General features: G+C 45.4%; 2 protein-coding genes across 4 annotated transcripts in view; one reads left to right on the top strand and one right to left on the bottom strand.

The window, feature by feature from the left end:
• MSH3 (mutS homolog 3) overlaps positions 1 to 11893 on the bottom strand; it is a 91870-nt gene extending 79977 nt beyond the window's left edge. Inside the window, exons 1-8 of one of the 2 annotated variants that reach the window (XM_068176658.1) lie at positions 11774 to 11893; positions 8657 to 8780; positions 7829 to 8034; positions 5409 to 5621; positions 3944 to 4060; positions 3069 to 3188; positions 2406 to 2549; positions 1273 to 1439 (exon numbers count right to left, since the gene is read on the bottom strand). In XM_068176658.1, the coding sequence (XP_068032759.1) occupies positions 1273 to 1439; positions 2406 to 2549; positions 3069 to 3188; positions 3944 to 4060; positions 5409 to 5621; positions 7829 to 8034; positions 8657 to 8780; positions 11774 to 11875 (1193 nt within the window). In that variant the 5' untranslated portion in view covers positions 11876 to 11893. Of the gene's footprint in view, positions 1 to 1272; positions 1440 to 2405; positions 2550 to 3068; positions 3189 to 3943; positions 4061 to 5408; positions 5622 to 7828; positions 8038 to 8656; positions 8781 to 11773 lie in introns of both variants that reach the window. The other variant, XM_068176657.1, reaches the window with a different exon arrangement.
• A 70-nt stretch (positions 11894 to 11963) lies between these two features.
• Positions 11964 to 24409, top strand: DHFR (dihydrofolate reductase). 2 transcript variants are annotated; one of them, XM_068176659.1, is made up of 6 exons: positions 11964 to 12078; positions 12542 to 12591; positions 14493 to 14598; positions 15560 to 15686; positions 22513 to 22628; positions 24232 to 24409. In XM_068176659.1, exons 1-6 carry the CDS (start codon positions 11993 to 11995, stop codon positions 24317 to 24319), a joined length of 573 nt encoding a protein of 190 aa, XP_068032760.1. In that variant the 5' UTR covers positions 11964 to 11992; the 3' UTR covers positions 24320 to 24409. The 2 variants fall into 2 exon arrangements, with proteins under 2 accessions (XP_068032760.1, XP_068032761.1); XM_068176660.1 differs by lacking the exon at positions 11964 to 12078 and adding an exon at positions 12208 to 12257.
• The last annotated feature ends 508 nt before the right edge of the window (positions 24410 to 24917 follow it).

Raw genomic sequence — 24917 nt, forward strand, 5'->3', positions numbered from 1 at the left:
CAATAACCAAACCTGAATACTACAGACATCTCAGTATGCATTAAGATTAAATTACTGCTGTACAAAAAACTGTGCAAAAACAAACCTAATTAAAAGCACAGGAAAGCAGCATATTGAAATCACTTAAATTACTATGAAATACTTCAGGGCCCTCTAGTGGTTTAATCCCTGGTACGAGAAAAAATCCACAAAGAATTGTTTTTAAAATAAGGCTACTGAGGTGTAGGGCAATAATGTGTTCTATTTTTGTCACTCTCGTGTAATTAAGGGCCTTTGGGCTAGAAAGCTGCCCAGTAAATTACCAGAAAGGTGAAAAAACTACAAACTAATCCCTGTCCACAAAATCAGCTAATGGGTGGCATTTTTTGTCTTCATAAAAACGAGAAGTCACTCATTAACATTCTCAACTGTGCCACAACCAAAAAAAAAACACAAAGAAAAAGGAAAAAAAAAATCACAACCACTCTCCCAAATTCACACCAGAATGACTATTTCGTTCAAAACTCAAATGTCAAGCTCCAAACCAGCTCTCTACAGCCCAAAACTGGATGGTTAAAAACAAAAAAGCGAAAACCTGAAATTTCCTCAAAAAAACTGCACCTGCAAGATTTCATCCCCTCTGTTTGGAAGACTGCTTCATCTTTCATCTATCACCCTAAAAATTACATCCTACTCTGGCTTTACTACACAGAAAAAGTAACAAATATACAGAAAACAGGTAACAAATTTCCTCTTGAAACATGCCAAGAGAACTCAAAGCAAAGAGATGATCAGTCACAATACTTACAGATCTGTACCCAAGTCCTAGATGGTGTAATAGGACAAACAGGATCAAATACCATCTGCAAAGGCTTTCTACACCCATCTACAGTAATAGAAAAGGAAGAGACCTCAAAACTATGACAAACACGGGGGAAAAAAGCCACATAACACCTCTTTTAGATCTGAAAGGTAAGTGCATGAGCCTGGAAATTATTCCAGCAGATCCTGTGATCAGGAGTGTGGTGGCAGGACCATGACAATGACAATGTTTCAGTGCACAAATCTTTCAGAGGCCAGAGTCAGAAGCCATGAACTTCACTCTAAACACAACTTAGGAGCAAGTGCCCAGAACTCTGAGGGATTTGGGAAGTTGTGAACCCAGCAGGAAACTGCAGCCACTCTGGAAAGGGCCATGACAGAGCTACACATCCATACCTGCTCCTGGATCTCAGCTCCACCGGTGGCTCTGGGAAAGAGAACCCCAAACAACAAACCTCCCACAGAACTCACCTCATGGAGGTTATACTGTGGATGAGCTTTTCAGTTTGCTCTGACAGCCTAGATGGAAGAATTATTTCAACTGGCTGCAGGCGCAGAACCCGACTCTCCAGCTCCGAGCGGGAAGCACAGTCCCGAAAACTGTCAAAAATTACTTCTCCTGTAGTTGGCTGGATCGCCTGCCAAGCAGAAATATACACACATGCATCCAGTGAATATTCACATTTTCAGGGACTGCTTCAGTGGCTCAAACTGTTAACCAGAGAGAAAATCTACAGTGTAAAATTATACCACACCCCTACACACAGTGAAAGCAGCAGATCAAAAAACCTGAAAGTGGTTTTTGTTTTTCTCAAACCCATGATACAAAAATAACTTCAAAACACTAACACAACTTTGTCTTGGTAAGCGGCAACAATACCTTACAAATGTAAATGTGCTTTTGTTCCTACCAGTCCGTCACTGTTCAATTTTTAATTCTAGACAAATCTATTAACTGAAGTCTATGAAATACACATGTAATTTGAACTGGAATTTGCTTCTGTTGTTCTCTCCCAGCAGCAGTATGACATTCAAACAGAGACACAATCAAGATGCTTTTTCATTAATTCATTACCAGCTGACTGGGCTTCAGTTATCACTGTGTTTTGCTGGTTAATCAGGACTGGGTTTAATCTTCACCAATTCAAATCTGAAGTGTAAGTGGTAAAAAATCCTCTAAAGAACGTCTTTTGTATAGGAAAAAAGTGCTCACAAGCTTTAAAATATTGACCCTAAAAATGTTTAAACATTGAAATTTGTAAAGCATCTGAACTAATGATTTCCCTAGTGTGTTTGGTTAAAACACTGGTATATTTTCAAGTGAAACAGGAGTAAAACCAGTTTGATAAATGTTCAGCTATCCACTCCAAACCTTTTCTGAAGTTTTCAAATATAAAGCCATCACAGTTCACACATAGACATCTTACCTAAAGTGCCTCTTTTTGTCAAAAAAAAAAAAAAATCAACTCCTAGTCCCCCACAAAATAAAATCTGAAAGAGAGAACAGTCATGAATTTAACAAGGTAGCCACCCACCTCCCCAGAAAAATAACAAAATAACCCCACACAGACCCTAAAAAACTGACTCCTGAGAAACTAACTTACCACAATGCCTGTAACAATGTCACCTTTCTTCCTGTCCTTCAGGTTGTCTCCATTTTCACAGATGCAGAGGAGGTAGTTATCAGGGACATCTGCTGTTACCTCTTCAACATCGACAGCATCGTCCAGCTTCAACAAAGGGTTCACATGTAACACATGTTAAAAAAAATACTACACAGATTTGGGTGGACTGCTCACAGGCCCTTCCAGATCTAAGTCTTCTACTCTCAGACATTAATCTAGCCTTTTTTTTTGGCTCCTGGTATCTATTAAGTTTGTCTGAGAAATTAAATTTAAAACATGAGGTAGATAAGACAGGACAGAGCAAAACAAAAAATGGAAGAAATTAAATTAACTGGTTAAAAGCTGTTTCTCTCTCATTTTAGCACTTTCTAGACAAGACCTGCAGGACACTGCAGATTTGGTAAGTCCACTCCATGACTTCAGAAAGCAACTACAGTAAACACACCAAATCTACAGCCCTGAGCAGACTAAATCGTTTGTAAAGACAGCAAGGTGCTTTACCACAACATAAAATTAAAGGAACTTTATTTCCTGCTGCCACTCTTATGTCAGCCACTAGCTGCTCATGTTCCACCCTGGTGATAACACTGGAATCAAGGCCTCCCAAAGGTTAGTCTGAAACCAAGTTTATTTGAAAAGGATATCTTCTCCAATAAGTGTAGACTTAGTGTAGAGGGCCGTCAGCTTACGGCTGAAGAGAGAGCTTTTATTTTCTCCAGCAGCTTTCAGTGCTGCAGTCTCCATTTGTTTTATTACTCCAACCTACAGGCAGACAAACAAGAAACAAAGTCAGATCTCTGGTAATAAATGATTACTTTTATTATTCTAAATATCTGGTAATCTTTTAAGATGTGCAAACAACAAATGCATAATTCAAGCTGGAACACATCCTCAACAGAAAGGGCTCTCACATCAGTCCTACTAATAAGATTATAAGGCAGTGCTTTTCCTGACCCTTTTCCTACTCCTGATTGCTCTCTCAACTTCTGTACCTGTGCTTCTCGTCCTATTTTGAAACAATTTAGCCGGACCTCACTGCTTATTAGAGAATGGCTGCTTGCATCCAATTTAGAATCAACAAGTCCTTTTCTTAGAAATGGAAGCAGAAAAAGAGGTTATCACCAGAAAGCCACAGAATTACAGGGATCCAGAACAGGAAGGAACAGAGGAAAAAACAATGGGCTGGGATAAGAAAAACAAGGATGTGAGGAATAATAAAACAGAGAGAGGACATGTACATTTTTCCTTATTAAATGCAAAAACTTGATACTGAAACACTGAGAAAAATAATTGTTCTGGAACTGTTCCTGAAAAAATGAAGATACTTCTCTGAATCTGCTAATGGCTCATGACACCCCCAGCACAAAGAAATTGAAACAAAGGGAAGGTGGCCATTTCCACTGCAGGAACCAGGGATAAGGAGCTGCCCACTTTTCAGCTGAAACTAGGTGCTGGTACAAGCTGTGCAAGTTCTCTCAGGGCTGGTCTGTACTCAATTAGCAGGAGTCAGGGGCAACCTTGTGTCCCTTGGCTACGAGGCGGCGCACGTGGACGAAGAGCCGGTGGCTGGGGATGCTGGCAGTCATGAAGTTGTGATCCAGGTGACAGAAAATGTTCAGCTCCTTAGCTGCAATCTGCAACAAGAGTCAGCACACAGGTCACGAAGTAATTTAAGAAGGTAAGGAGCTTATCTCTATGACAACAGTGATGCACAACTACAATTAAAAGCTCGGTGACAAAGGGAAAACATTCCAGGAGAAAGCCTGGAGGGGCCCCTCCACCTCCCTGTCCCAGCATTGCCATAAACAGGGGATTCACTATCACAGGCTGCAGGTGTCAGGTTTTAAGGTTGCACCTTGATCTTTACCACTGTGAGGTAAACCACCCACACTGCACACACAGGGTCTGAAACACAGCTCAGCAAAAGGTCAAACGATTTTCACACCACTGCAAACCCAGCAGGAATGGAAGTATTTAGTTTGTGGTCATAAAGATGGGATTAACCTGGCCAATCAACTAAAATACTGAAAAATCAATATTGAACAGCAGTGGAAACCAAACACTTAATAAAAAAGAGTAACAACACTTAGTAAAATGTGACATTATCATGTGTGATTTCTATGGTCTTTCTGCCCCTTAGCAAAAAGGCAGGTGTTCACTGAACAGACAATGGGGTGTTAGGGATGACCTGCAGGCAAACACTGACCCATCCATCTGAACAGCATATTTCTATTTCTGGGCTGCAAGTACACCAGCAAATGAGCTGACAAATTACACAGCACAAATATGATGGGAAAATGAATTCCCAGTAACCAAGCAACATTTCTCACTGGTCTCAAATGTGAAAATAGCACCAAACAAAGGTTGGTAGCAACAACTTTGGGGCAGATCATAAGGAGAAGCATTATGAAACATTTACGAACCATTACTTTAACATTATGTTTGTTATACAGTCCTTTCCTACAGATCTGCCATGTGTAGGTGCCACATCCAGGCATGCATTCAGGATGCTCTCTGCACCCATGCTACACCTGCTATATTCATCTTTTCTAACACCACTTGCTCCACTGCCTTTCAATCTGAAAGATTCCTAATGCCACACATTACAGTTAGATATATATTATAGTAGAGTTCTGAGCTATGATATGCAATTCACCTCACAAAGTTTTTCAACTTTAATCCCCACAAAAATTTATTCTAGGAACTCACCTTAAATTCTCGATATACAAGACAGCAAGCAGTACCATGTGATTACAAAATAATAAATGCCATTTTGGCCAAAAAAAAAAAAAGTGCATAATGGAAAGTCTTGAATTTCAGCACAGAGATTTTTCATCCTGATTTCAAGTAACAAAAAAAAAAAACCAAAATACCCCTTAAAACTTATGCCCCCAAAGATGTCTCCCTTCCAGAACTGGCCACAGACCTAGGATGACACCAGCATAATCCAAGTATCTTCCCATAATCTTGGAAAAAAAATACCTCTGCATCTTGTCCAAAGAACCGGTATTTGTATCCACATTCCACACACAAAACAGCGTCTTTATACTTTTTCTTCATTTCTATGAACTGGAGTTCTAGTGGAGTGTAAATGCTTTTGGTTCTTTTATTAAGATTTGCCTCTGATGAATTTTGAGAATTTTCAAAGTACTTAAGAGATGCAGAAAACTGACTAAGATTACATTGCAACTCCTCCTGTAAATAAAAGATGGAGAAGTAGAAATTAGGAATCATCAAACAAATCAAATCGCCCCCTCCTTGGTTTGCACTCACCACACAGCTGAAGATTGCTCTTGCCTTGAAGAGCCCCCAAGCTGCAGCACAACTATTGCAGCAGGATATTCAGAACACAGTGTATTTGGAATGAAAAGGAGTTAAAAAGTCATGAAGGACAAAACTAGTTAGTCCTCAAGACACCTGTGGGGAAATCAGAACCCTACTGTACCATAAGCTCTCAAAGCACAGACCAAGACAATGCAGGCTGCAAAGACTGGGCAGTCTAAACAGGCCATACATTGAAAAAAGGAGGACTTACTGCTCCAGTTTACAGGTGAGAAACTCCAGCACAAAGAGATTAATGATGTTCCAAAAATCCACAGTAAATCGAGAAACAAACCAATTTGAGCCTCAGTTCCCTGTCTCAGACACCAAACCTGTACTCCTTCTCCAGTCTGCACTTCCTCCATAAGTTCAGCAAACCTCTCAGAACACAGAAAATCTACAACTGACAGTTTCTAAAACCTTAATTGTGAATTGCTTTGAGCTCACTCTGTCTGCAGTTCATAATTTGCAATGACATTGTGTAGCCTGTTCTTGCCAAGCAGCTTCACCTCTACCACGCTGTGCTGTTCTGTACTGTCAGCAGAGTGACGGGTTCAGAAGTGCAGAGAAAAACGCTGGAAAAGTGCTTCACTTACAGCAAAATTCCTCCTCACTTATATCACAAGATCAAGTACAGATAATATTGGTTAAACAAAATACAAAGACAACACCCTCCAGAGTTTCTTAAAGCGTGTGACTATTCAAAACACAATTAATCAGGTTGTGCTATAAACTCTGCATCTGCAAACAAATCCAGTAAACTTCCATTTCTACCAAGGGACCCGTTCGGATTACAAGAAACGAAGTGAACAGACTGTTTAGCAGCAATGGTAATTCAGGAAAAAAAAAAAACAAAACAACAGAGATAGCTTAAATAATATACTTTGGGTCATGGGAATTACATGAAGTGTGCAGTCAGAGAACAACTGGGGAGTAACAGCACTTAGCTGTAACTGCAAAATCCCCACAACTGCACACCACTAAGCAAGAGAATCCAGCCCAGCTCAAATACAGCTGCCCTGCACCCAGAACTTGGGTGGCCTCAGGAGCTCAGGTGTCTCTGCTGCAAAATCCTCAGCTCACGGACTCAGCACTCTTCAATCCAAGGTCTGTGCCAGCCAAACAGGGTGACCTTGTCTCGTTTTACAGGAAACTGTCATGACAAAGCATGCGAAATAAGGACATGAAACCAGGCAAAATTAGTAAAAACAAGCACAAAAGCTGACCTGTTGAGATGGTCTAAGTTACCAGCTGGAGGAAGGTTGCTAAGTAAAAAGCAAGACACAAACAGCTAAGAAGACCCCTTCCAAGGAAGGCAGGTAAGTTTTCTGGGTTCTCCAACTGACCACATCCTCACAACCTCAACTCCTTGCCGCAACAGAATTATCTTGCCACAAGCTTCTCACTTCAGCATTTGGACCCCACATCCACAAAAAGCAGACCCCCCCAGTTAAAGGCCACAGCCTTCAGAGAGGGAAGGTTAAAATCAGGTTTTCATAAAAGCTCCTTCCCTCAAAAAGCCAGATGTAGAACTCCACTAAAGAGCAGCCACCACAGCAAGCCATGAGATGCATTCTAGGACCTGAGCAGCTGGCCCCCAAACCCCCCAGTTAACTAATGTTAACTACCCCCATAAGTAAAGGGGAAGCAAAATACTATTACTCCATTCAAGTCTCTTGACTTGCACCACACATACCATCGTGACAATTTTTTGTGTGAGCTACCCCTACCTTCTGCAGATGAAAAAAGCAGTGACACCTTTACTAGCTAGACTTACCAGCAACTAGATGAAGCCACATCTCAGTGACAACCCTACACAACATTTTTGCAAAGAAAGCCTGTTGGAAGTTTGAGAGCCCACATCAAAACTGGTGGAACTGAAAGCAAGCTGAGCAAAGTGCCACTCTGAACAGGTGTTATTAGGGTGTTGAAAACATCTGCACACAAACCCAGGTCCGTGGGGTTCTGTTGCACCATTCCACATCAGAGCACAAAGGGAAGCTTGTGCTCTGGTTTAAAGCTTGCTGGTTTAACTCATAACAAGCAATCCACACACCCCACAGGGCCAAAGCTCTGCGTACCTTCTGCGCAGCCTTTGGGCTGCTGTCCCAAGACGGAAGAGGATTTTTCAGTTCTGAGCTCCTCCCAGTAATACTGGGACATTTTTCTTTCTCCTGAAAGTCATCCTCCCGGAGGCTGGTACACTGCTGGTTTGAGTCACTGCAGAACTCTCTCAGCCTGCCCAGAGTTTCCAAACTGATACGGGACTTCTCACACTTCTGAGATTCTTCTTTGGTGAAAATTCACAACAAAAACACATTAGCAACTTATTTTCTAAAAGAGGACATCTATTAGAAGAACATCAGTAAGCACAGAACACAACCGTTTTGCTCCATGTCTCTCTTCCCTGTGTTCCCTCCCCTCTCCCACTGCAGTATTTCTGCCAGCCTGACAGAATTGTGCACTTAAACAGCTTGGTTAACTTCCCTGGAAAACCAATATTCCTCATCTGTGTGCTTCTTTCCATGCGGGAAGAGATGCATCACTATTTTTTGGACTGACAACTGCACAGCCATAAAGTTAGCTAAGAATACTGGGAATCAAGCAGATTTTTTTCAATACATTTCTTTAAGCAGACAGTATTGCCTCTTGAGGCTGTACTAGTGATACTTCAGAGCATCACACAACGAATTTAACACCATTCCCTCTTTGAAACTCAAGAGGCTAATTCCTTCTATTGAAATGTAATGAACTTTACATTCACTGGTTTTCACACCAGCATTAACTTATTAAATTCTCTGCTCAAAGCCAGATGGAACTCAGGCATTTCTGAGGCAACAGAGCAGCTGACAGTGAAAAACTTTTTTACTGGCTGCCAGTGCTTGAAGGTTTGCTAACAGTGAACTCACTTTTATCCTGAGTCTTCAGTGGGTTACACATCTCTTCCAGAGTAATTTGCCTTGCCTTGGTCTTCTTTTCACAGGGTTCATTGCTTTCAGTAGATGTGCTCCTTTTTGTGCCACACTTAGAAGCCTGAAACGTAAATTAAACGAATAAGTTCAGTTACCTTTTCTGTTTGCTGTCCTCTGAAAGAGAACAAAGCAACTTCACAATAAATTAATGCAAAATAGTCCAACCTCCCATCCCTGGTATTGTTCAAGGCCAGGATGGAGGAGCTTGCAGCATCCTGCTCCTTAGATGTCTTTTGAAACATGCAGTTAGAACACTACGTAAACAGAAAATTCATCAATTTTGCTGTTTCATCATTGATGTTTTGCTGGAAGCGTGACTAAATATGAAGAACTAACTTCTATGTCCAGGAAAACATAAACACTTTGCACAGAAGCACACAACAGGTGCTTTCAGCAGCTTGCATCCACATCTCATATCGTGACCTCAGATGGTTTAACCGTGGAATTTCAATTTCCTTAGAACTAAGCAGGAACTCCAGCCTCACCAACTAAACCCAAAACCTCCACATAAACGCAGTGTAGCAGTTTTCAAGTCCACTGTTAAATACCACCAAATTAACACTAATTAGGAAGTTTATTCTACAAGATGCAATCACAGCTTTCAAAATATATTTGGACCAAAGGCAACCAAAATAGCTGACTTGAGTCACAGGCAAAAAAAGCAAACACCCTTCCAGGGCCAGAAGAGGCTGGAGATAGTAACTACAGGGAGAGTGGAAAATACAAACTCAGAATGAAATCCAATTGCAGAGACACAGCCACTTTTCCCCAGGGGTGACACAGGGAGGATCTGCATCATTGCAGGCTCTTTTGGCCTTGCACCTACCAGCACTCAGACTCCGAGTCACCTGAGCTCCAGCACCTGGGACAGGAGCACAGCTCACTGCATGCCAGAGCTGCCCAAAAATGGGATTCATTCCTGTGTGCCACAAGCCAGCAGTGCTGGGCAGACCCTGGAGACAGACACTGGGTGCTCCATCAGTGCTGGGCAGACAGGCACTGGGTGCTCCATCAGTGCTGGCAGACAGACCCTGGGTGCTCCATCAGTGCTGGGCAGACAGACCCTGGGTGCTCCGTCAGTGCTGGGCAGACAGACCCTGGGTGCTCCGTCAGTGCTGGGCAGACAGACCCTGGGTGCTCCATCAGTGCTGGCAGACAGACACTGGGTGCTCTGTCAGTGCTGGGCAGACAGGCACTGGGTGCTCCATCAGTGCTGGGCAGACAGACCCTGGGTGCTCGGTCAGTGCTGGGCAGACAGACCCTGGGTGCTCCGTCAGTGCTGGGCAGACAGGCACTGGGTGCTCCATCAGTGCTGGCAGACAGACACTGGGTGCTCCATCAGTGCTGGCAGACAGACACTGGGTGCTCTGTCAGTGCTGGGCAGACAGGCACTGGGTGCTCCGTCAGTGCTGGGCAGACAGACCCTGGGTGCTCCAACAGTGCTGGCAGACAGACCCTGGGTGCTCCGTCAGTGCTGGGCAGACAGACCCTGGGTGCTCCATCAGTGCTGGCAGACAGACACTGGGTGCTCTGTCAGTGCTGGCAGACAGACACTGGGTGCTCTGTCAGTGCTGGCAGACAGGCACTGGGTGCTCCATCAGTGCTGGGCAGACAGACCCTGGGTGCTCCGTCAGTGCTGGGCAGACAGACCCTGGGTGCTCCATCAGTGCTGGGCAGACAGGCACTGGGTGCTCCATCAGTGCTGGGCAGACAGACCCTGGGTGCTCCGTCAGTGCTGGGCAGACAGACCCTGGGTGCTCCGTCAGTGCTGGGCAGACAGACACTGGGTGCTCTGTCAGTGCTGGGCAGACAGGCACTGGGTGCTCCATCAGTGCTGGCAGACAGACCCTGGGTGCTCCATCAGTGCAAGCAGGCCTGGCTGCCCGGGCTGCTCCAGCTCACCCCCTGCCCTCTCCCTGCCATTATTCACACTCCTTACAGAAAGGCAGGGCTGGCAGCTCCCCCAGCACTGCCCCTGTGCCACGAGTGACCCAGTTGCCACGCAGGCTGGGTGGCCCCAGCTGGGCTCTGCACCTGCTCAGGGACAGTGCCTGGGCTCTGTCCCACCTGCAGGGCTGAGCTTGGCGCTGCCACGGGCTGGGCTCAGCTGCAGCACATGTGGGCCCTGAGCACTTACACAAGTCTGCAAGGCCATCCTGATTTACATGCCTTCAACTTGCTAACTGCAGGACGCCCTTGATTGAGGGATGCAGTTGCTGCCTGTCCCACTGATCAGGTCTCACTTCTGGCTGATCAGGTGTCAAAGACACAAAGATCAACCCTCAGAGAACATCCTGACTTATGAGAACCTTAACGTATTCCACATTTTGCAAAACTGGAAGGCACAGGGGTTCAACACCGGAATGAACCTCCAGTGGCATGGACCAACACACTGGCCTTGCTCAGCACACCAAACCTGTGCCAAGCTCCAGCTCCTCTGAAACAGGCACACCCTGTGTCACAGGATCCCAGGGTGTTTGGGGCTGGAAGGTTCCTCTGGAGCTGCCCCAGCCCAGCCCTGGGCAGTGGCACAGGAGCGTGTCCAGCTGGGGCTGGCGTGGCTCCAGACAGGGACACTCCAGGCCCTCCCTGGGCAGCTGCTCCAGGCTCTGCCCCTCCACGCACACAAGTTCTTCCTCCTGCTGCCCTGCACCTCGCTGCCCTTTCTTTTAGGGGCACTGCTGCTCCTGCTGCCGCTGGCAGCACCCAGCAGAGCCCGGCCCATCCTCGGGCAGCCCTGGGAGATGTTGGATGGATGGATGGATGGATGGGATCCCCTGTCAGCGTTCCCCTCTGCAGCCTGCCCAGGCCCAGCTCCCGCAGGCTCAGCCCAGCACAGAGATGCTGCAGAGCCCAAACCCTCTCTGTGCCTGCCCCGGAGCCCTCCAGCAGCTCCCTGTCCTTCCTGCCAGGCTGCTCCCCGAGTACCGGGGTACCAGTGCCCGTCCCGCAGCGTCCGTGCCCCGGACAGGGACACCGGGATGGACACCGGGATGGACACCGGGATGGACACCGGGATAGCGGGCCGTGCCCGCCCCGCCCCACCCCGCGCACCGTGTAGGGTGGCCCGCGCTCGCCGCCGCTCGCCGCCGCCCCGAAGAACCTGCTGAGCACCGGCTGCCCCGCGGCCCCGCCGCCCCGCCGGCCGCGCGGCATGGCCGGGCCCCGCGCCGCGGCACCGCCTCCCGCCGGATGCGCCCGCTCGGCCCGCCCCGACCCGCCCCGGCGCGGCGCGGCGCGGCGCGGCACGGCGCGGCACGGCACGGCGCGGCTATGGCGCGCTCGCTCAACTCCATCGTGGCCGTCAGCCAGAACATGGGCATCGGCAAGGACGGGCGGCTGCCCTGGCCGCCGCTGAGGTACCGCGGCCCGGCGCCGCTGCGCCGCCCCGCCCGCACTACAGCCCCCAGCGTGCCCCGCGCCGCGCGGCAGCAGGCGGCCGCGGCGGGGCCGCGCGGGGCGCGCCGGGAGCTGTAGTTGTTGAGGGGATGCTCTGTGAGGCGGGAAGGCGGTGGCGTGGCGGGAGCGCGGCTGTGGGGTTGTTTTTTGCGTGGGCTCTCGGGTGGTTTTTTTTGCCGTGGGCGCAGGTTGTCGCTCGTGCAAGCACGGCTGGGGGACAAAGGTGCCGCCTCGGCCAGGCACCGGCTCAGCTCTGTCCAACCGCCTCTCCCCGGCCTCCGGCAACACGCCCACCACGAGTGGGGATTTTTCGTTGAAATTGGAGAACTTGCGGGGAAAAAAAAAAAAAAATATATATATATATATAAATTAGAGCACTTATTCCTAAGACACGTTGTAACGCAGTTCGTGCTTCCCCGGCAGGAACGAGTACAAGTACTTCCAGAGAATGACGAGCACGTCCCGCGTGGAAGGTAACGTGTGGGCCGCCCACGGCTCGGGTCCCTGCCTGGGCCCTCGCCCCTGCCTGCCCTCATCAAACGCGGATAAAAAAATCAAAACCTACAATTCCTATAAAGATTTGTAGGGATTATATGTTTATTACAGCGCTGGACGCATGTGAGGGATTTTTTTTTTTTTTTTTAAGTTCTTGCGTGCCCCTGAGGACTCCTGATCCTTTTTTATTACTCTAATTTACATATGCATATAATTTTACAATAGGTTCATGCATATTCATTCTGCTGATTTTGCATTACACTTACAGCTAGTTACACTTGTACTCAGTTTTTGTTAGAAAGTATAGAAAGAACTCCTGGGTCACTCTGCGCTGTCTGTTTCAAGGTCTGAGGAGTTTTTCTCATCTCTTATTTCTTTAGCTTGGAAATTTGCATTCTTTCTCCTTAGCTGGGGCAGTTTTGTTAGTGCTGCAGTTGCCAGACTACACAGCACATTTCACTTATGCTAGCAAGCTCAAAGTGGCACATTTCACTTAAATCTAAATGGATTTCTACCCTGTTAAATTTTCACTCTGTCTCACTCACAAGTGTCACCAGTACTTCAGCCCTTTGCAGTTGCTCGGGTTAGATGAGGGAAGAAGACAAATCAGATATTTCAGAGGAGATGCAGGTGATCTCTTAGGTTCTCCATTCAAGTTCTTCTTTCATCAGAAGAATAGAAAACTTCATCTAAAGTTTACCTAACAAAGCTTCTTTACACGAAACTCCAAGTTAAAATGGGAAGGTTTTCCCAAGCTGCTTAATTAGCAGAGGTGGTTTGTTTTTTGCAGTCTGCATTAGCTTATCTAACTTGTTTGCTCAGCCTTGGCCATTGGATCCACCCCTCTGACCCTTGTGACAGTAATTTTGCCGAGTTTTCTGAGTGCTGAGCCAAATCCACACACCAGAAAATCTAAACCATACAGCAGAAATACTGCAGTTGTTTGTCAACACGGTCATCTTTCCATGGTTTGTTCAGGGATTTTTTTTATGCTCTTAAAATTCACTTGTTTGGTAAAAACTCACTTCGGCTTCATGTATTCCCTTGTTTTGATTAGGTACTATACCCCATTTTCTGCCTTGAAGCTCTGTTTTGATTAGGTGTCTTATCCAATTTTCTGATTTGAATGTCTGTTCCATAATCCACAAGGAATGTCTAATCTCATTTTGAAACAGTTGTGAGTGAAAGACTTCAGATATGTTTTGAAGACCTGATTCAACCCTTTGCAACCCTGTATGTACTAAGAAAAGGACAGAGCACAATTGACAGTTGTCTTTTTAGATGCTGCATCTTACCTGGCAGAAATAACCCGTGATCAAGAAAAAAGATGTTTGAAATATAATTACAAAGAAACATTTTGCTCTGTCCTGCCTGCAGATCTTTTGATAAGCTGAGATCTCGGATGCTAGGCAGGTAAAGTGCTTCATAACCAGACTTCCTAATGGATTATGCTGCCATAAATCTTCACACCAGGGATGTCACCTTTGTTGCCTCTGTTGTGTCTGAGCCTGGAAACAACATGGCAAGAGTGACCATGTTCTCATTGTGTTTTTTTCTCTGATAACTCCCTTTCCTCGTAAAAAGAAACATTCCTTTCCTTAGCAGATTTACATATGAGAGGTAATCAGGTTATGAATGCTTGGGTTTGATCAGAAATTACGTGTGCGTTAGAGTGTGTTTGACCACCTGTAGCACTTTGGCTTTAGATTTAACTCGACTGGTTCTTCTCCTAGAAGCTGTTGTGGGTTTATAAATCAGTTCTCATTTGAGAACTGGGGCCTGAGCTTGTGCTTTTGCTAACTGTTGGAGAGGGGCTTGGAAAGGCAGGGGAAGTCCATCATTGTCTCTAAACAAGTCAAATCAATTCTCTCCTGCTCAGGTAAACAGAATGCAGTGATAATGGGTAAAAAAACGTGGTTCTCCATTCCTGAGAAGAACCGTCCTTTAAAAGACAGAATTAATATTGTGCTCAGCAGGGAGCTCAAGTAAGTATGATAAATAAGGACCCTGTAAAACAAATAAAAATCTGCACCAAAAAATGTCTGTAGTGTTACAACATACAGTAGTTCCAAATGTAGCATTTTTGATACCTGTTTAGAAAGCATTTTTGCTGTTGGTTCTGAGTGTTATGACTACTTTACTCTTAATTTTTAATTTTTAAAAATTCACTCACAAGGTAATTGTCATTACTTTGCATCATGAGTACTACTTTTAGCTCTACTCCCAAACCATTTGACAATTTTCAGTAGTGTTTCTGACTCATGTATTTAACTGTCTTTCTCTAGTTCCTGCCTACACTGGTGGCCCTAAGTCCATTTTTTGAAGTTCATTTTTATTAGGATTTGTGGATGAACTATCCTTTTTCAGAACTCACTTCTTGAAATCATCACCCACAGTCACGCAAATATTTTTAAATACAAATGTCCACTTGTAGTGCTTTAATGCTTTGGAGGATGTTGGTGGATTTGCAGGTGATTATGTGAGAATATTGGCTTTTCAACTGGTTTTGTTGAATGGAATATTAACTTTCTGAAATTCAAGTCAAAATCTACATTTCATTTGGTGATTATCTGTATTTAATGATCTATGTTTAATTTATAGATTGTATCTTTATCTTTTAGATATGTAAATTTCTCAGTTAAACTTTTTCAGAAACCTGTGAAATTCCAGATTCTTAATTTATAATGCCTCCCAAATTACAGTTAAGCTGTGATTTGTTAAACGATCCTACAGTCAGATGAGACTTCTAACATAATTTGGCAATAACAGGCACTTCAAAATAATTAACTAACATGCAGCATGTAGTTGTGTGTTAATTCAGCAAAGCACATTTTGTATCTAGACTGTGTTGATGATCATGATGAATTGTCCTTTATTTATTTAGTAATAGAACTTTACTTTTTATTGTCCTTTATTTATTTAGTAATAGAACTTTACTTTTTCTAGGGAAACCCCGAAAGGAGCACATTATCTTTCCAAAAGTCTGGATGATGCTCTAGCTCTTTTGGATTCGCCAGAGTTAAAAAGTAAAGTAGACATGGTTTGGATTGTGGGAGGCACTTCAGTGTACAAGGTACATTTAGCCTCCTCCTAAATTACTCATTTTCTGTGATGGGATGAGGATGAAGTTCCTATTACTGCTGCTTTAGGAGGTGCTTCCCTTCACATTGCCAGCAAACTGCAGTAATTTCAACAGAACAGGTCTCAGAGAGCAGGATCTCAACTCTCAAGTTCAGAATACCCATCCAGAAACTGAACATTGCCCTTGCCAGTGGGCCAGTGTCACACTGTTGTTGTGCTTTTGAGAGCTTTTCATAAATACCTAAATTGCCATATTCTTCAGAAAAAGCCTGTATTGTTATGTTTATTTTACTGAGATTGCTGACTGACCCTGCAAAGGATGTGAAAAGAAAAAAAGAGGAAAAGTGCTCCAGCATTTTTAGCCAGGGTATGACACTTTGTACATGTAAATGGGGAAGAAAATAGGATTTAGAGAGAGCTGTCAGGTCATGGTGTCAGCAATAACAGGAGATAACCATACAACAAAAGGTCGCATTCACTCTGCTTTCCCATCCAGCAGTGTTCCTACTGCTCCCACTCCCTGGGTCAAGAATTGTAAAGCAAATTCTATTTAACAGTAAAAGGAACATTGCTGCTGTCCTTTAGTCATTACAGGCATGCTGGGAGATACACTGCAGTTGTTGTTGGGCACTCAAACATGAGATGTGTGATGACAGTGCCATAAAGCACCTGGTGGGAAATCAGGGCTGATACTGTGTCCTGTGTACAGGGTAGGAAAATGCATTTTTCTGGTACTTCTTGCCTTCACACTTTGTGCTTTTCATGAATCTCTCCTCTGTGTCTGAGGAAGCGCATCTTTCACAGTGAAAAACAGTGAAAAGTAGTTAGAGATTGCTAAGATTGTAAGAAGATGAGGTGCACATGAGATAACGCCGTTGTTCCTCGTGATGAAGTCCACCATATGTTCAATGTGCAAGTGCATTCAGCCTGTATAATCAGATGTTATCCTACAGAAGAAACATCCTTGGCTCTCAGCCATGACAGTGCCTGTGCCACGCAGAGGGTTTCTGGAGGGGGCTTCTCCTCACAGAGGGCAGAGCTGCCCAGCAGGAGCCAGAGCCAGCTGTGAGCAGCAGCATTTGCCCCTGCCCTGCCACAGGCTCAGCTGTAAGGAGTTATTGCTTCTGCTGCTTCTTCCAAGAGCATCTGTCTTGGAGGCTTCTGATACCTGGAAAAAAATAATGCCTTTTTTTAGACCATTACTCACCAGTACTCACAATATAAATTGGCAGTTTTGATCAGGAGTAAATTGGAATGTACTATTTGTACTAATCAGTAGAAGGGAATGTGTAAAGTAATAGGAGACCTGGTTACCCTGGACATGGAAAAGCATTGAGGGAGATGGGAATGTCCAGTGTGGAGAAGAGAAGGGTCCAGGGAGAGCTCAGAGCCCTTTCTGCTGCCTAAAGGGGCTCCAGGAGAGCTGGAGAAGGACTGGGGACAAGGGATGGAGAGACAGGACAGAGGGAATGGCTCCCAGTGCCACAGGGCAGGGCTGGATTGGCAATCAGGAATTGTTCCCTGGCAGGGTGGGCAGGCCCTGGCACAGGGTGCCCAGAGCAGCTGGGGCTGCCCCTGGATCCCTGGCAGTGCCTGAGGCCAGGCTGGACGCTGGGGCTGGGAGCAGCCTGGCACAGTGGGAGGTGTCCCTGCCATGGAACAAGATGAGCTTTAAGGCTCTGTCCAACCCAAACCCTTTTGTGGTTCTAAAATTTCAGCTGTTTCCTCCCTTTCAGTTGTCTACTCAAGACATTTCAAAGGAAAGCTTAGTTACATTAGGAAGAAATCTGACAGTTTTGTACAGATTCCTGCACTCAAACTACCTTTGTGATGTTAACTGAAAAGGTTTTATGGGGACCATACACATCTGCCAAAACTACAAGTAACATTTTTAGTGCCTGTATTAAAGATGCACAAAGGATTTTACAGGAATATTTCCATTATACCATGTAGAAATGTGTGGGAAATCAAATAGCAATTGGTAGTTGAAGTGAATAATTTTTTTCAGTAGTTGTAAGTATTTGGTTTTAAAGCATTATTTTGATTTCACTGGTTTGTGTGGCTCAAAGGTTGAGATCTGATTTTGTTCATTAATACGGGTCTGTGCTTGTCTATAGAAAGGCCTACCCCATTTTGATTATTCAGGCTGCTACAGGACTCTCTTACAGAAAACCAAGTCTGTGTATACTTCCTGCTGTCAAACAGAAAGAATGTTCACATGAGGGTTTCTTGCTGCCCTTTTAGACCAAGGGAAGCACTTGCAGGTGGCAGATTTGCACGTTCCCAGTGGGATGTGCCTCCAGGTTCTCTGTTGTGGTTTTCTGTCTGACCCTGTCATGCTGTGTGCAAGGAGCATGGTCTGTGCAGGGTAATTGTTCTGTGGGTTGCTAACTCCTTGAAGCACAGTGGTTTTCCATCGGGATCACTACAAGGTGGAACCACAGGCAGCCGTGTGCTCTGACAGCCTGTCAGCGGCTGCTGTGGGTGTTGGAGGAGGAGTAGGAAGATGTGGGGATCCTTGGGACAGCACTGCAGCTGCTCTGCCCAGGTTGGTCCCTGGTCCTCGGCACAGTGAGCTCAGTCTGGTGACCTTCCATTGGAGTGGGATTCACTCCAGGATGTACAGGATGCGAGGGTGCACAGCTGAGGGTGTCTGTCAGAAGCTGCAGCAACGGCTTTGCCATTGCCAGACAACACCTCCAGGGCCCACATCGTTATTTCAGACAGTGGCTATTGTCCTGTGGAGCCTTTAAACACTGTACATCAGTTAATCAATTTGCCTTGGGGAGGCCCACCGTGATCAGGGCTGGTGTCACCAAGCTCTGGGAACAGTCCTGCTAGCCATGTTTCTGTAGATGGTGTGAGCAGGGAGTGTGCCATCACCCTCCAGGCCATTGCTGGTTTTTGTTTCCCACACCTCTGGTGGGTGCCCTGGGCTATTCAGGATGTCTGGGCACCTGCCCTGCTGTGCCTTCTGCTTGGCCCGGATGCCATGCTGCAGCACCAGCCAGACCTGCCCTCATGCAGGGAGCTGGGCCAAGGTGCAGCAGCTGCCCAGCTTTCTGAGTGCACGTTTGGGACACGGGTGTCCAGTCAGTCTCAGGTACAGGTGGCTGAGGTGCCTTGTCCAGCATTTAGGAACTGAGGCAAGCCAAGGTACTACAGCATGTGCTCCAGGATGGGAGCAGGGACAGGATGCTGCCTGCCAGGAGTGGGATGGAGGCAGGGGTTTGCTGCTGTTCACATCCTTTTCCTCCTCAGACTGCAGAAGAGGGAGGGCCAAATCTGTGAACATTTATAAGGACACAGAGCATCCCTTTGTTGGTTCTGGCTATCTCTCCCGCTGCCCCTTGGTTCTTAAGGACACACTTCTCTCCAGGAGGTGGGAGGATTGGCATCAGCTGCCTCAGGCCCTCTGTGAGTTGCGGTGGCCATTCAAGTCCTCCTGTAGGTCACGCTGATGCTGTGTTCACACACTCTAGGAAACTGACCTGACCTCTGCAACAAGGAAGGAAGGAGCAGTGGGGACAGGGAGTAGCTGGGTGGAGTGTTAGTATTGGCAAGTGAGAGCAGGAAAAGTTGAAAACAGCTCCATCAGTTCAGCGAGGGTTCAGAAAAACTCATGTTGGTGTCATCTTCTTGAATTTCACTGGACACTGATCCCTCATCGGGTTTATTATCTCCTAATGTAGCCACAGGGCAGTAGCAATGCCCCCAGGGAAGCTTTTGGGCTTCTGACAGCACCGGCTTACCGGGTTAATTTGCTTGGGTCTTAGTGCAATGCAGTCTGGATCCCCTGTGCACTGTTCTGGATCTCCAGAGTTCCAGGAGGAGCTGGGGTTGCTGTTGTTTGTGTGGATGAGGAAGGAGGAGCCCAGCAGTGGGTTACAGCAGTTACAAAGCTGTTACACATCATGGCAGGCGCGCTGTGATTTTGTGTGAGCACTGCATGTTTGGAGGGCTGTCTGCTGGCTTGTGAATGCTTCTTGTGTGCTGGGGGTTTGTGGTGCTGGCTCGCTCTTTGGTGCTGGCCCTGGAGTCCCTCACAGCTGTTAGAGCTCATCAGATGTACTGGAGCACAGCTTCTGGCTCTGTTTCATCCCCAAGAAATTTCATTAATGCATATCAAACCTGCTCCCATGTACAACTCAAGCATGGTGAGTGGGGACAGCTAGAAGATTCATTAACAGTTCGACTTAATGATCTTGGAAGTCTTTCCCCACCTCAGCAATTCTGCAATTCTGTGATTTCAAAACCAGGTTTCTGTTCTGAGTTAAGACACTGCTGCACCTGTGTGGAGGTATTGTCTCTTGAGAAGTTCAGGTCTTGGCCTCGACTCTGAAAAACAGTGTTCTCTGGACATCCTGGGGGGGTCAGAAGCCCACAGAAGGGTTTAGGCTGGAAAGGGCTTAAAGGCTCATGTCATTCCAAACCTCTTGTCGTGGACTGGGACACCTTCCACTAGACCAGGCTACTCTGAGTCCACTCAGTATTAATTATATCAGTCTCTTTTAATTACATTTAAACTGTGTGGTTTAGACGGGTCAAAAACAACATTGAGGTTTTACTAGGAATAGGACCTGTAAGTCCATCACATCCTTAAATATTAAATAGGGTGTTTAAAAAAACACAAACAAAACCAACAACAGCAAAAGCACACACATACAATTCCACAAAAACCAACAGACCCAGGTGTCAACTTCCTTATGTGTATGGTATGGTTTTATGATGTGTGCAGTGAGTATGTCAGCATTCCACCAGCTCAGCTCTGTGCCTCCTCTAATTTCTCTTCAGTCCCCAAAAATTGGTGAAACCAGTGGAGTGGCCTGGACAGGACAAGACTGAATTGAATATCAGTGAGGACCTACTTTATTCCTTGTGGAAAGGACAGCATTATGACAGAACTCCTTTGCCACCCTGCCACATCCTCAGCAGTATTTCACTGAGGCAGTGTCAGAGTCCAGGCCTCCCTGAACAGACTCCTTTGGAGGCTCCACCTGTGGAAGTTTTTGTGTTTGATAGAAAATTTGCTTCTCTGAAGTTTTCTGAAGTTGCCTCTGGAGAGCAGGGAGGACCAGGTGTTCCCAAGGGAACAGGAGCTGTCCCCATGGGCAGTAGCTGGAGTGGCAGGGCTCGGGGTGGTGGGACAGGTCCATGGGGCAGGGTCTGGCCCCATGACCATAACCAGGTCAGGCATAGCCTGGGGGTGAACAGGCAGGGCTGTGGGCACAGGCTGGGGCCGGGTCGGGATGGCAGCCAGTGGCTGATTTAACTCTGTGCTGGAATCCCAAAGCAGGGGAAAGTTGCCCAGAACAGAGCAGAGCAAGCGGAGAAGCACGTCTGTCCTTGCCCCTTGCATGCTCACTGCCAGGCACTGGGCACTCCCAGCTGCTGAGGAGCAATATGTGGCCTGAAACCAGCCTGAGCCTGTTGCTCTTCCCCAAACTCTGTTTGCTGTTTACTGGTCATGGGCCACCTACACACACAGGCCCCCAGAGCTGGTCTGGCAACTGAGGAAGCATTTGCACTCCTTCTGTGAATGTGGGGCAGTGACACAGCTGGTTGGTTCATTCAGCTAATGAAACCATTTCCCTAGAACAGAGGTCACCATCTGGTCTCCCTGGGATTAAATTTAACTTTCTTTGCACCACCTGTGGTCAGTGCCTCCATGTGCTCCTCCCTGGCCTGTTGTGGTGCTAGAGAGTTCTTGATAAAGCTGAATGCCCACAGGGTTGGATAGGAAGTTGATTTGTTCTTCTACTACAAAGCAAAAGTGTCTCTGTTTACGCAACACACGTTATTATTTGTGAAGCAGATAATTATTCTGTCATTTTGCAAGTGTGACTCTTCTTACCTCTCTGTCCCTAAACAAAGAAAAATGTAGTATTTGTGTACAAACTGGATGGACACCATTTCAGCGCTGTTTGATGCTTGTGTGCTGTGAGTTAGCTCTTTCCTTTCTAACTGTTCTCTAGTAGAGCAGCTTTTCTACAAATTAGCCTCTCAGCAGTGGTTAATTAATTTTATTGGATTCCATTTGTTATTACTTGGTTCCTGTGCTTGTTGAAGTAGTACCTAATAGCCTGCTGCATGGTGAGTCACCTTCCACAAAAAGCATTGCTCGTTGCCAGTTTAAGCGAAAGGGAGGAACAGCTACAATCTTTTCAAAAATGTATTGTAACCAGCCCTAGTGTAGCTTTTCATGGGTTATTTTAATGCCCACAAGGTCTGGAAGAGTTGCCATTTTTCGATCTCAAATGCATATTCCTAACCCCTGAATTTGTTAGTGAAAAGCTCACTTAACAAACATTATCTTAGAATATTTTCACCCAAGGAGCTTGGAAATGTAAAGGCTTTCAGCACGTGTTACCATTTTACCACAATCCAGAGATCCACCTTTGAAGTTAAACTAAGGGGTGGATCGATGTCTGGAATTCCAAAAAATACAGCACAGATCCCTAGCAGTGATATTAAGCATCAGAACAAATTACCTTGAGGTGTGGGCATCTCTCACCACTTAAACCTTCCTGTCTCCCAAAGAGGGGTGATTCAGAAATTGCTTATTGCTACTAGGACTACTGTTCCTTTCTTCTCACAGGGCTATTCAAATTTTGTTCTTAACTTCTGGCAGATACCCCAGGCTCTGAGAATAGGTATTGCTGCCACTTACCAGGTGGAACTGACACAGGGTGAAATTATCCCTTTAGAAAGTGCTCTTCAGCAGAGTCTAAAAGAGGAGATTCAGAGTGTAATTTTCATGGCTTTGCTAAAAGCCTGTGATACATAAAATTGTGACTGAGTTTGTGTTGTTTCTAAAGGCAGCAATGGAGAAGCCAGTTCATCATCGATTGTTTGTGACAAGAATCCTGAAAGAATTTGAAAGTGACACATTTTTTCCAGAAATTGACCATAAAGACTACAAGCTTCTAAAAGAGTAAGTACCAAAATGCGTATCAGGCTTGTTTTCAGAATAATCTAATTGTAATGTTTTAAGGGTTATATTAAGGCCGTGTTGGTTTGAGTTTGAGGTGAATTTTTTCCCAGAATCATACTTCACTTGCAACCTGGAATGGCACCACACTCTGCACAGATTTTTTTTGAGCTTGCTGTGTTCTTCAACTTTCTTATGATCTTCACAGTAAAGAATTGTCTATGTCAGTGTGCTGCAAAAGTAGCTCTTTCCAACTGTTTCCTGGTTTAGAATTATTCAAATATTTACTAAGCCTTGTAACTCTCAGTATGTTGTTAGCAAATAGTATTTGGCCTCTGAATGTCTTTGATAAATTGCCAAAGACAAATTAAATGGACTTGACTGGAGAGGCTTGAGCTTTATAGATTTATAAGGTTATTCCTTCCCTCCTGAGAAAATTACTTTTTCCTAAAAAACGTAGTAGGGAAATGTGTACAAAAACTTACAGTTTCTGCCATTCACTGTGGTTATTATCCTTGTCATATTCCAGTTGTGCTTTTGTGTACTCTCCAACAAGATTATATCCAACAGGCACTGAGGAGCAGCAAAAATTCAGACACCTGCCTCAAGAACCAGGGAGGACCAGACCTGTTCTCCTCCGGCTGCTCCTGTTTTGGCTCTCAACTGGTTACAGACCAGCAGTGGGAGAAGTAGAAAGTATGAGGAGTGAAACTCTCCTCAGGGGGCACAGGAATGGATTAGCACTGCTCTGGGGGAGGATAGGCAGGGGCAGGGAAGAAGGATGCAGGACAGACAAGGTGGGTGGGGAGGATGAGTCACCTTCTCCAACTCCAATCTATTGTGAACTACTCTGTGCTCATTTGAGTGTCCTGAGATCTGACCCAAAGCTCCCTCTCGGCTGCTCCTAGCTATACATTGTTTTTGGCCAATGTACTGAGATGAACATTGGGGTTGGAACATGATTTTGTAAAATAACAGGTAATTTCCTCACTGAAGTGAAAACCTGACGATGGCAAACTTTACCAAATAAATTTAAAATGTATCTCTCCCTCAAAGTCAGTATTACTCATACAAAATCCTTGTTCTTTTGTGAGGAGATGAAAAGATTTTTGAAAGTGTCTATTAATAAGAAGTGGTTTAGGAAACCTGGAATATAGAAGAACTCTTTCTGTGGTAGCAGTCACCTGCTTTAGTAATATCTTGCAGACTTGTAAAAAGCCTTGTCCTTAGCATTTCCTCTAAACCAACTTAGGGAAAGCAAGGCGAGGGAAAAAACCCAAAGTGTTCCATAATCTCTTCTTTCTTGGCTGACATTTTGAATAACATATTGGAGGATTTAATAAAAATATTGGGTGTTTCTTTAAGACAAAAATAGGGGTGTTGTTTTGTGCCAGAGTATGCTTTCTTAATCTAAAATACGTGCATACAAATCATGGATAGTAGTTAATATGATTCCTAAAAACAGTGTACCTATTCTAAAAGTGTTTTCTTTTTTTTTTTCTCCGAACAGCTTGCTTTTCTACTTGATTGGATAAATTACAGGTGAATCATAATGATATTCTTACCTGCTTGCTGGCTTTTGATTTTTCTTCTCCTCTCTCCCTAGGTACCCAGGTGTTCCTGCTGATATCCAAGAAGAGAATGGGATCCAGTACAAATTTGAAGTGTATGAAAAAGCTGTCGTGGCACAATAAGGGAGGCAAGTTGTACTTCTGTGTAAGGGCAGGTATTTTAAACCATGAAGTTTTACTGAGTGTAAAGATACATTAAAATTTCGAAGAAAATCATGCCTGATGGTAAAATACCTCAATAGTGAATGGTTCCAAAAACCACAACCCACACTTTGAAGGTACACCCTGCAGAAGGGGGTCTGAGCAATTCCACAACAAAGGTTGCATGAGACCTTGCACTGATCTTACAGACCATGGCAGCATCCCTGACAATTCCATGGATAATGACAGGCATTAGACTGTGTCAGAGCTTTACTACTGAAACAAAGGGTTTTAGTATCTCTCTCCTTGTTCAAAACATGCAGCACTGAGAAAGCACCAACCCTCCCAATTTTGACTGGGATGTTGTAAACATTTATAAGAGCCTTTAAAATCTGTTGGTGTAGAGGTAAAGGTAAGCAAGCCCAGCAGGGGAAGGGGGATCAGGAAGTCTCACACAGCAGTTGAGGGGTGCACTGATCCAGGACCTGTCGCTCCAGGGTGCATCCCACAGCATCACGTGTCCTGCTGCAAAACCTGCTCCAGGCTCCTCTCCCTGTGGGGCCACAGGTCCTGCCAGGAT

The sequence above is a fragment of the Anomalospiza imberbis genome, chromosome Z (genome assembly GCF_031753505.1).
Source record: "Anomalospiza imberbis isolate Cuckoo-Finch-1a 21T00152 chromosome Z, ASM3175350v1, whole genome shotgun sequence".
Classification (NCBI taxonomy): domain Eukaryota; kingdom Metazoa; phylum Chordata; class Aves; order Passeriformes; family Viduidae; genus Anomalospiza; species Anomalospiza imberbis.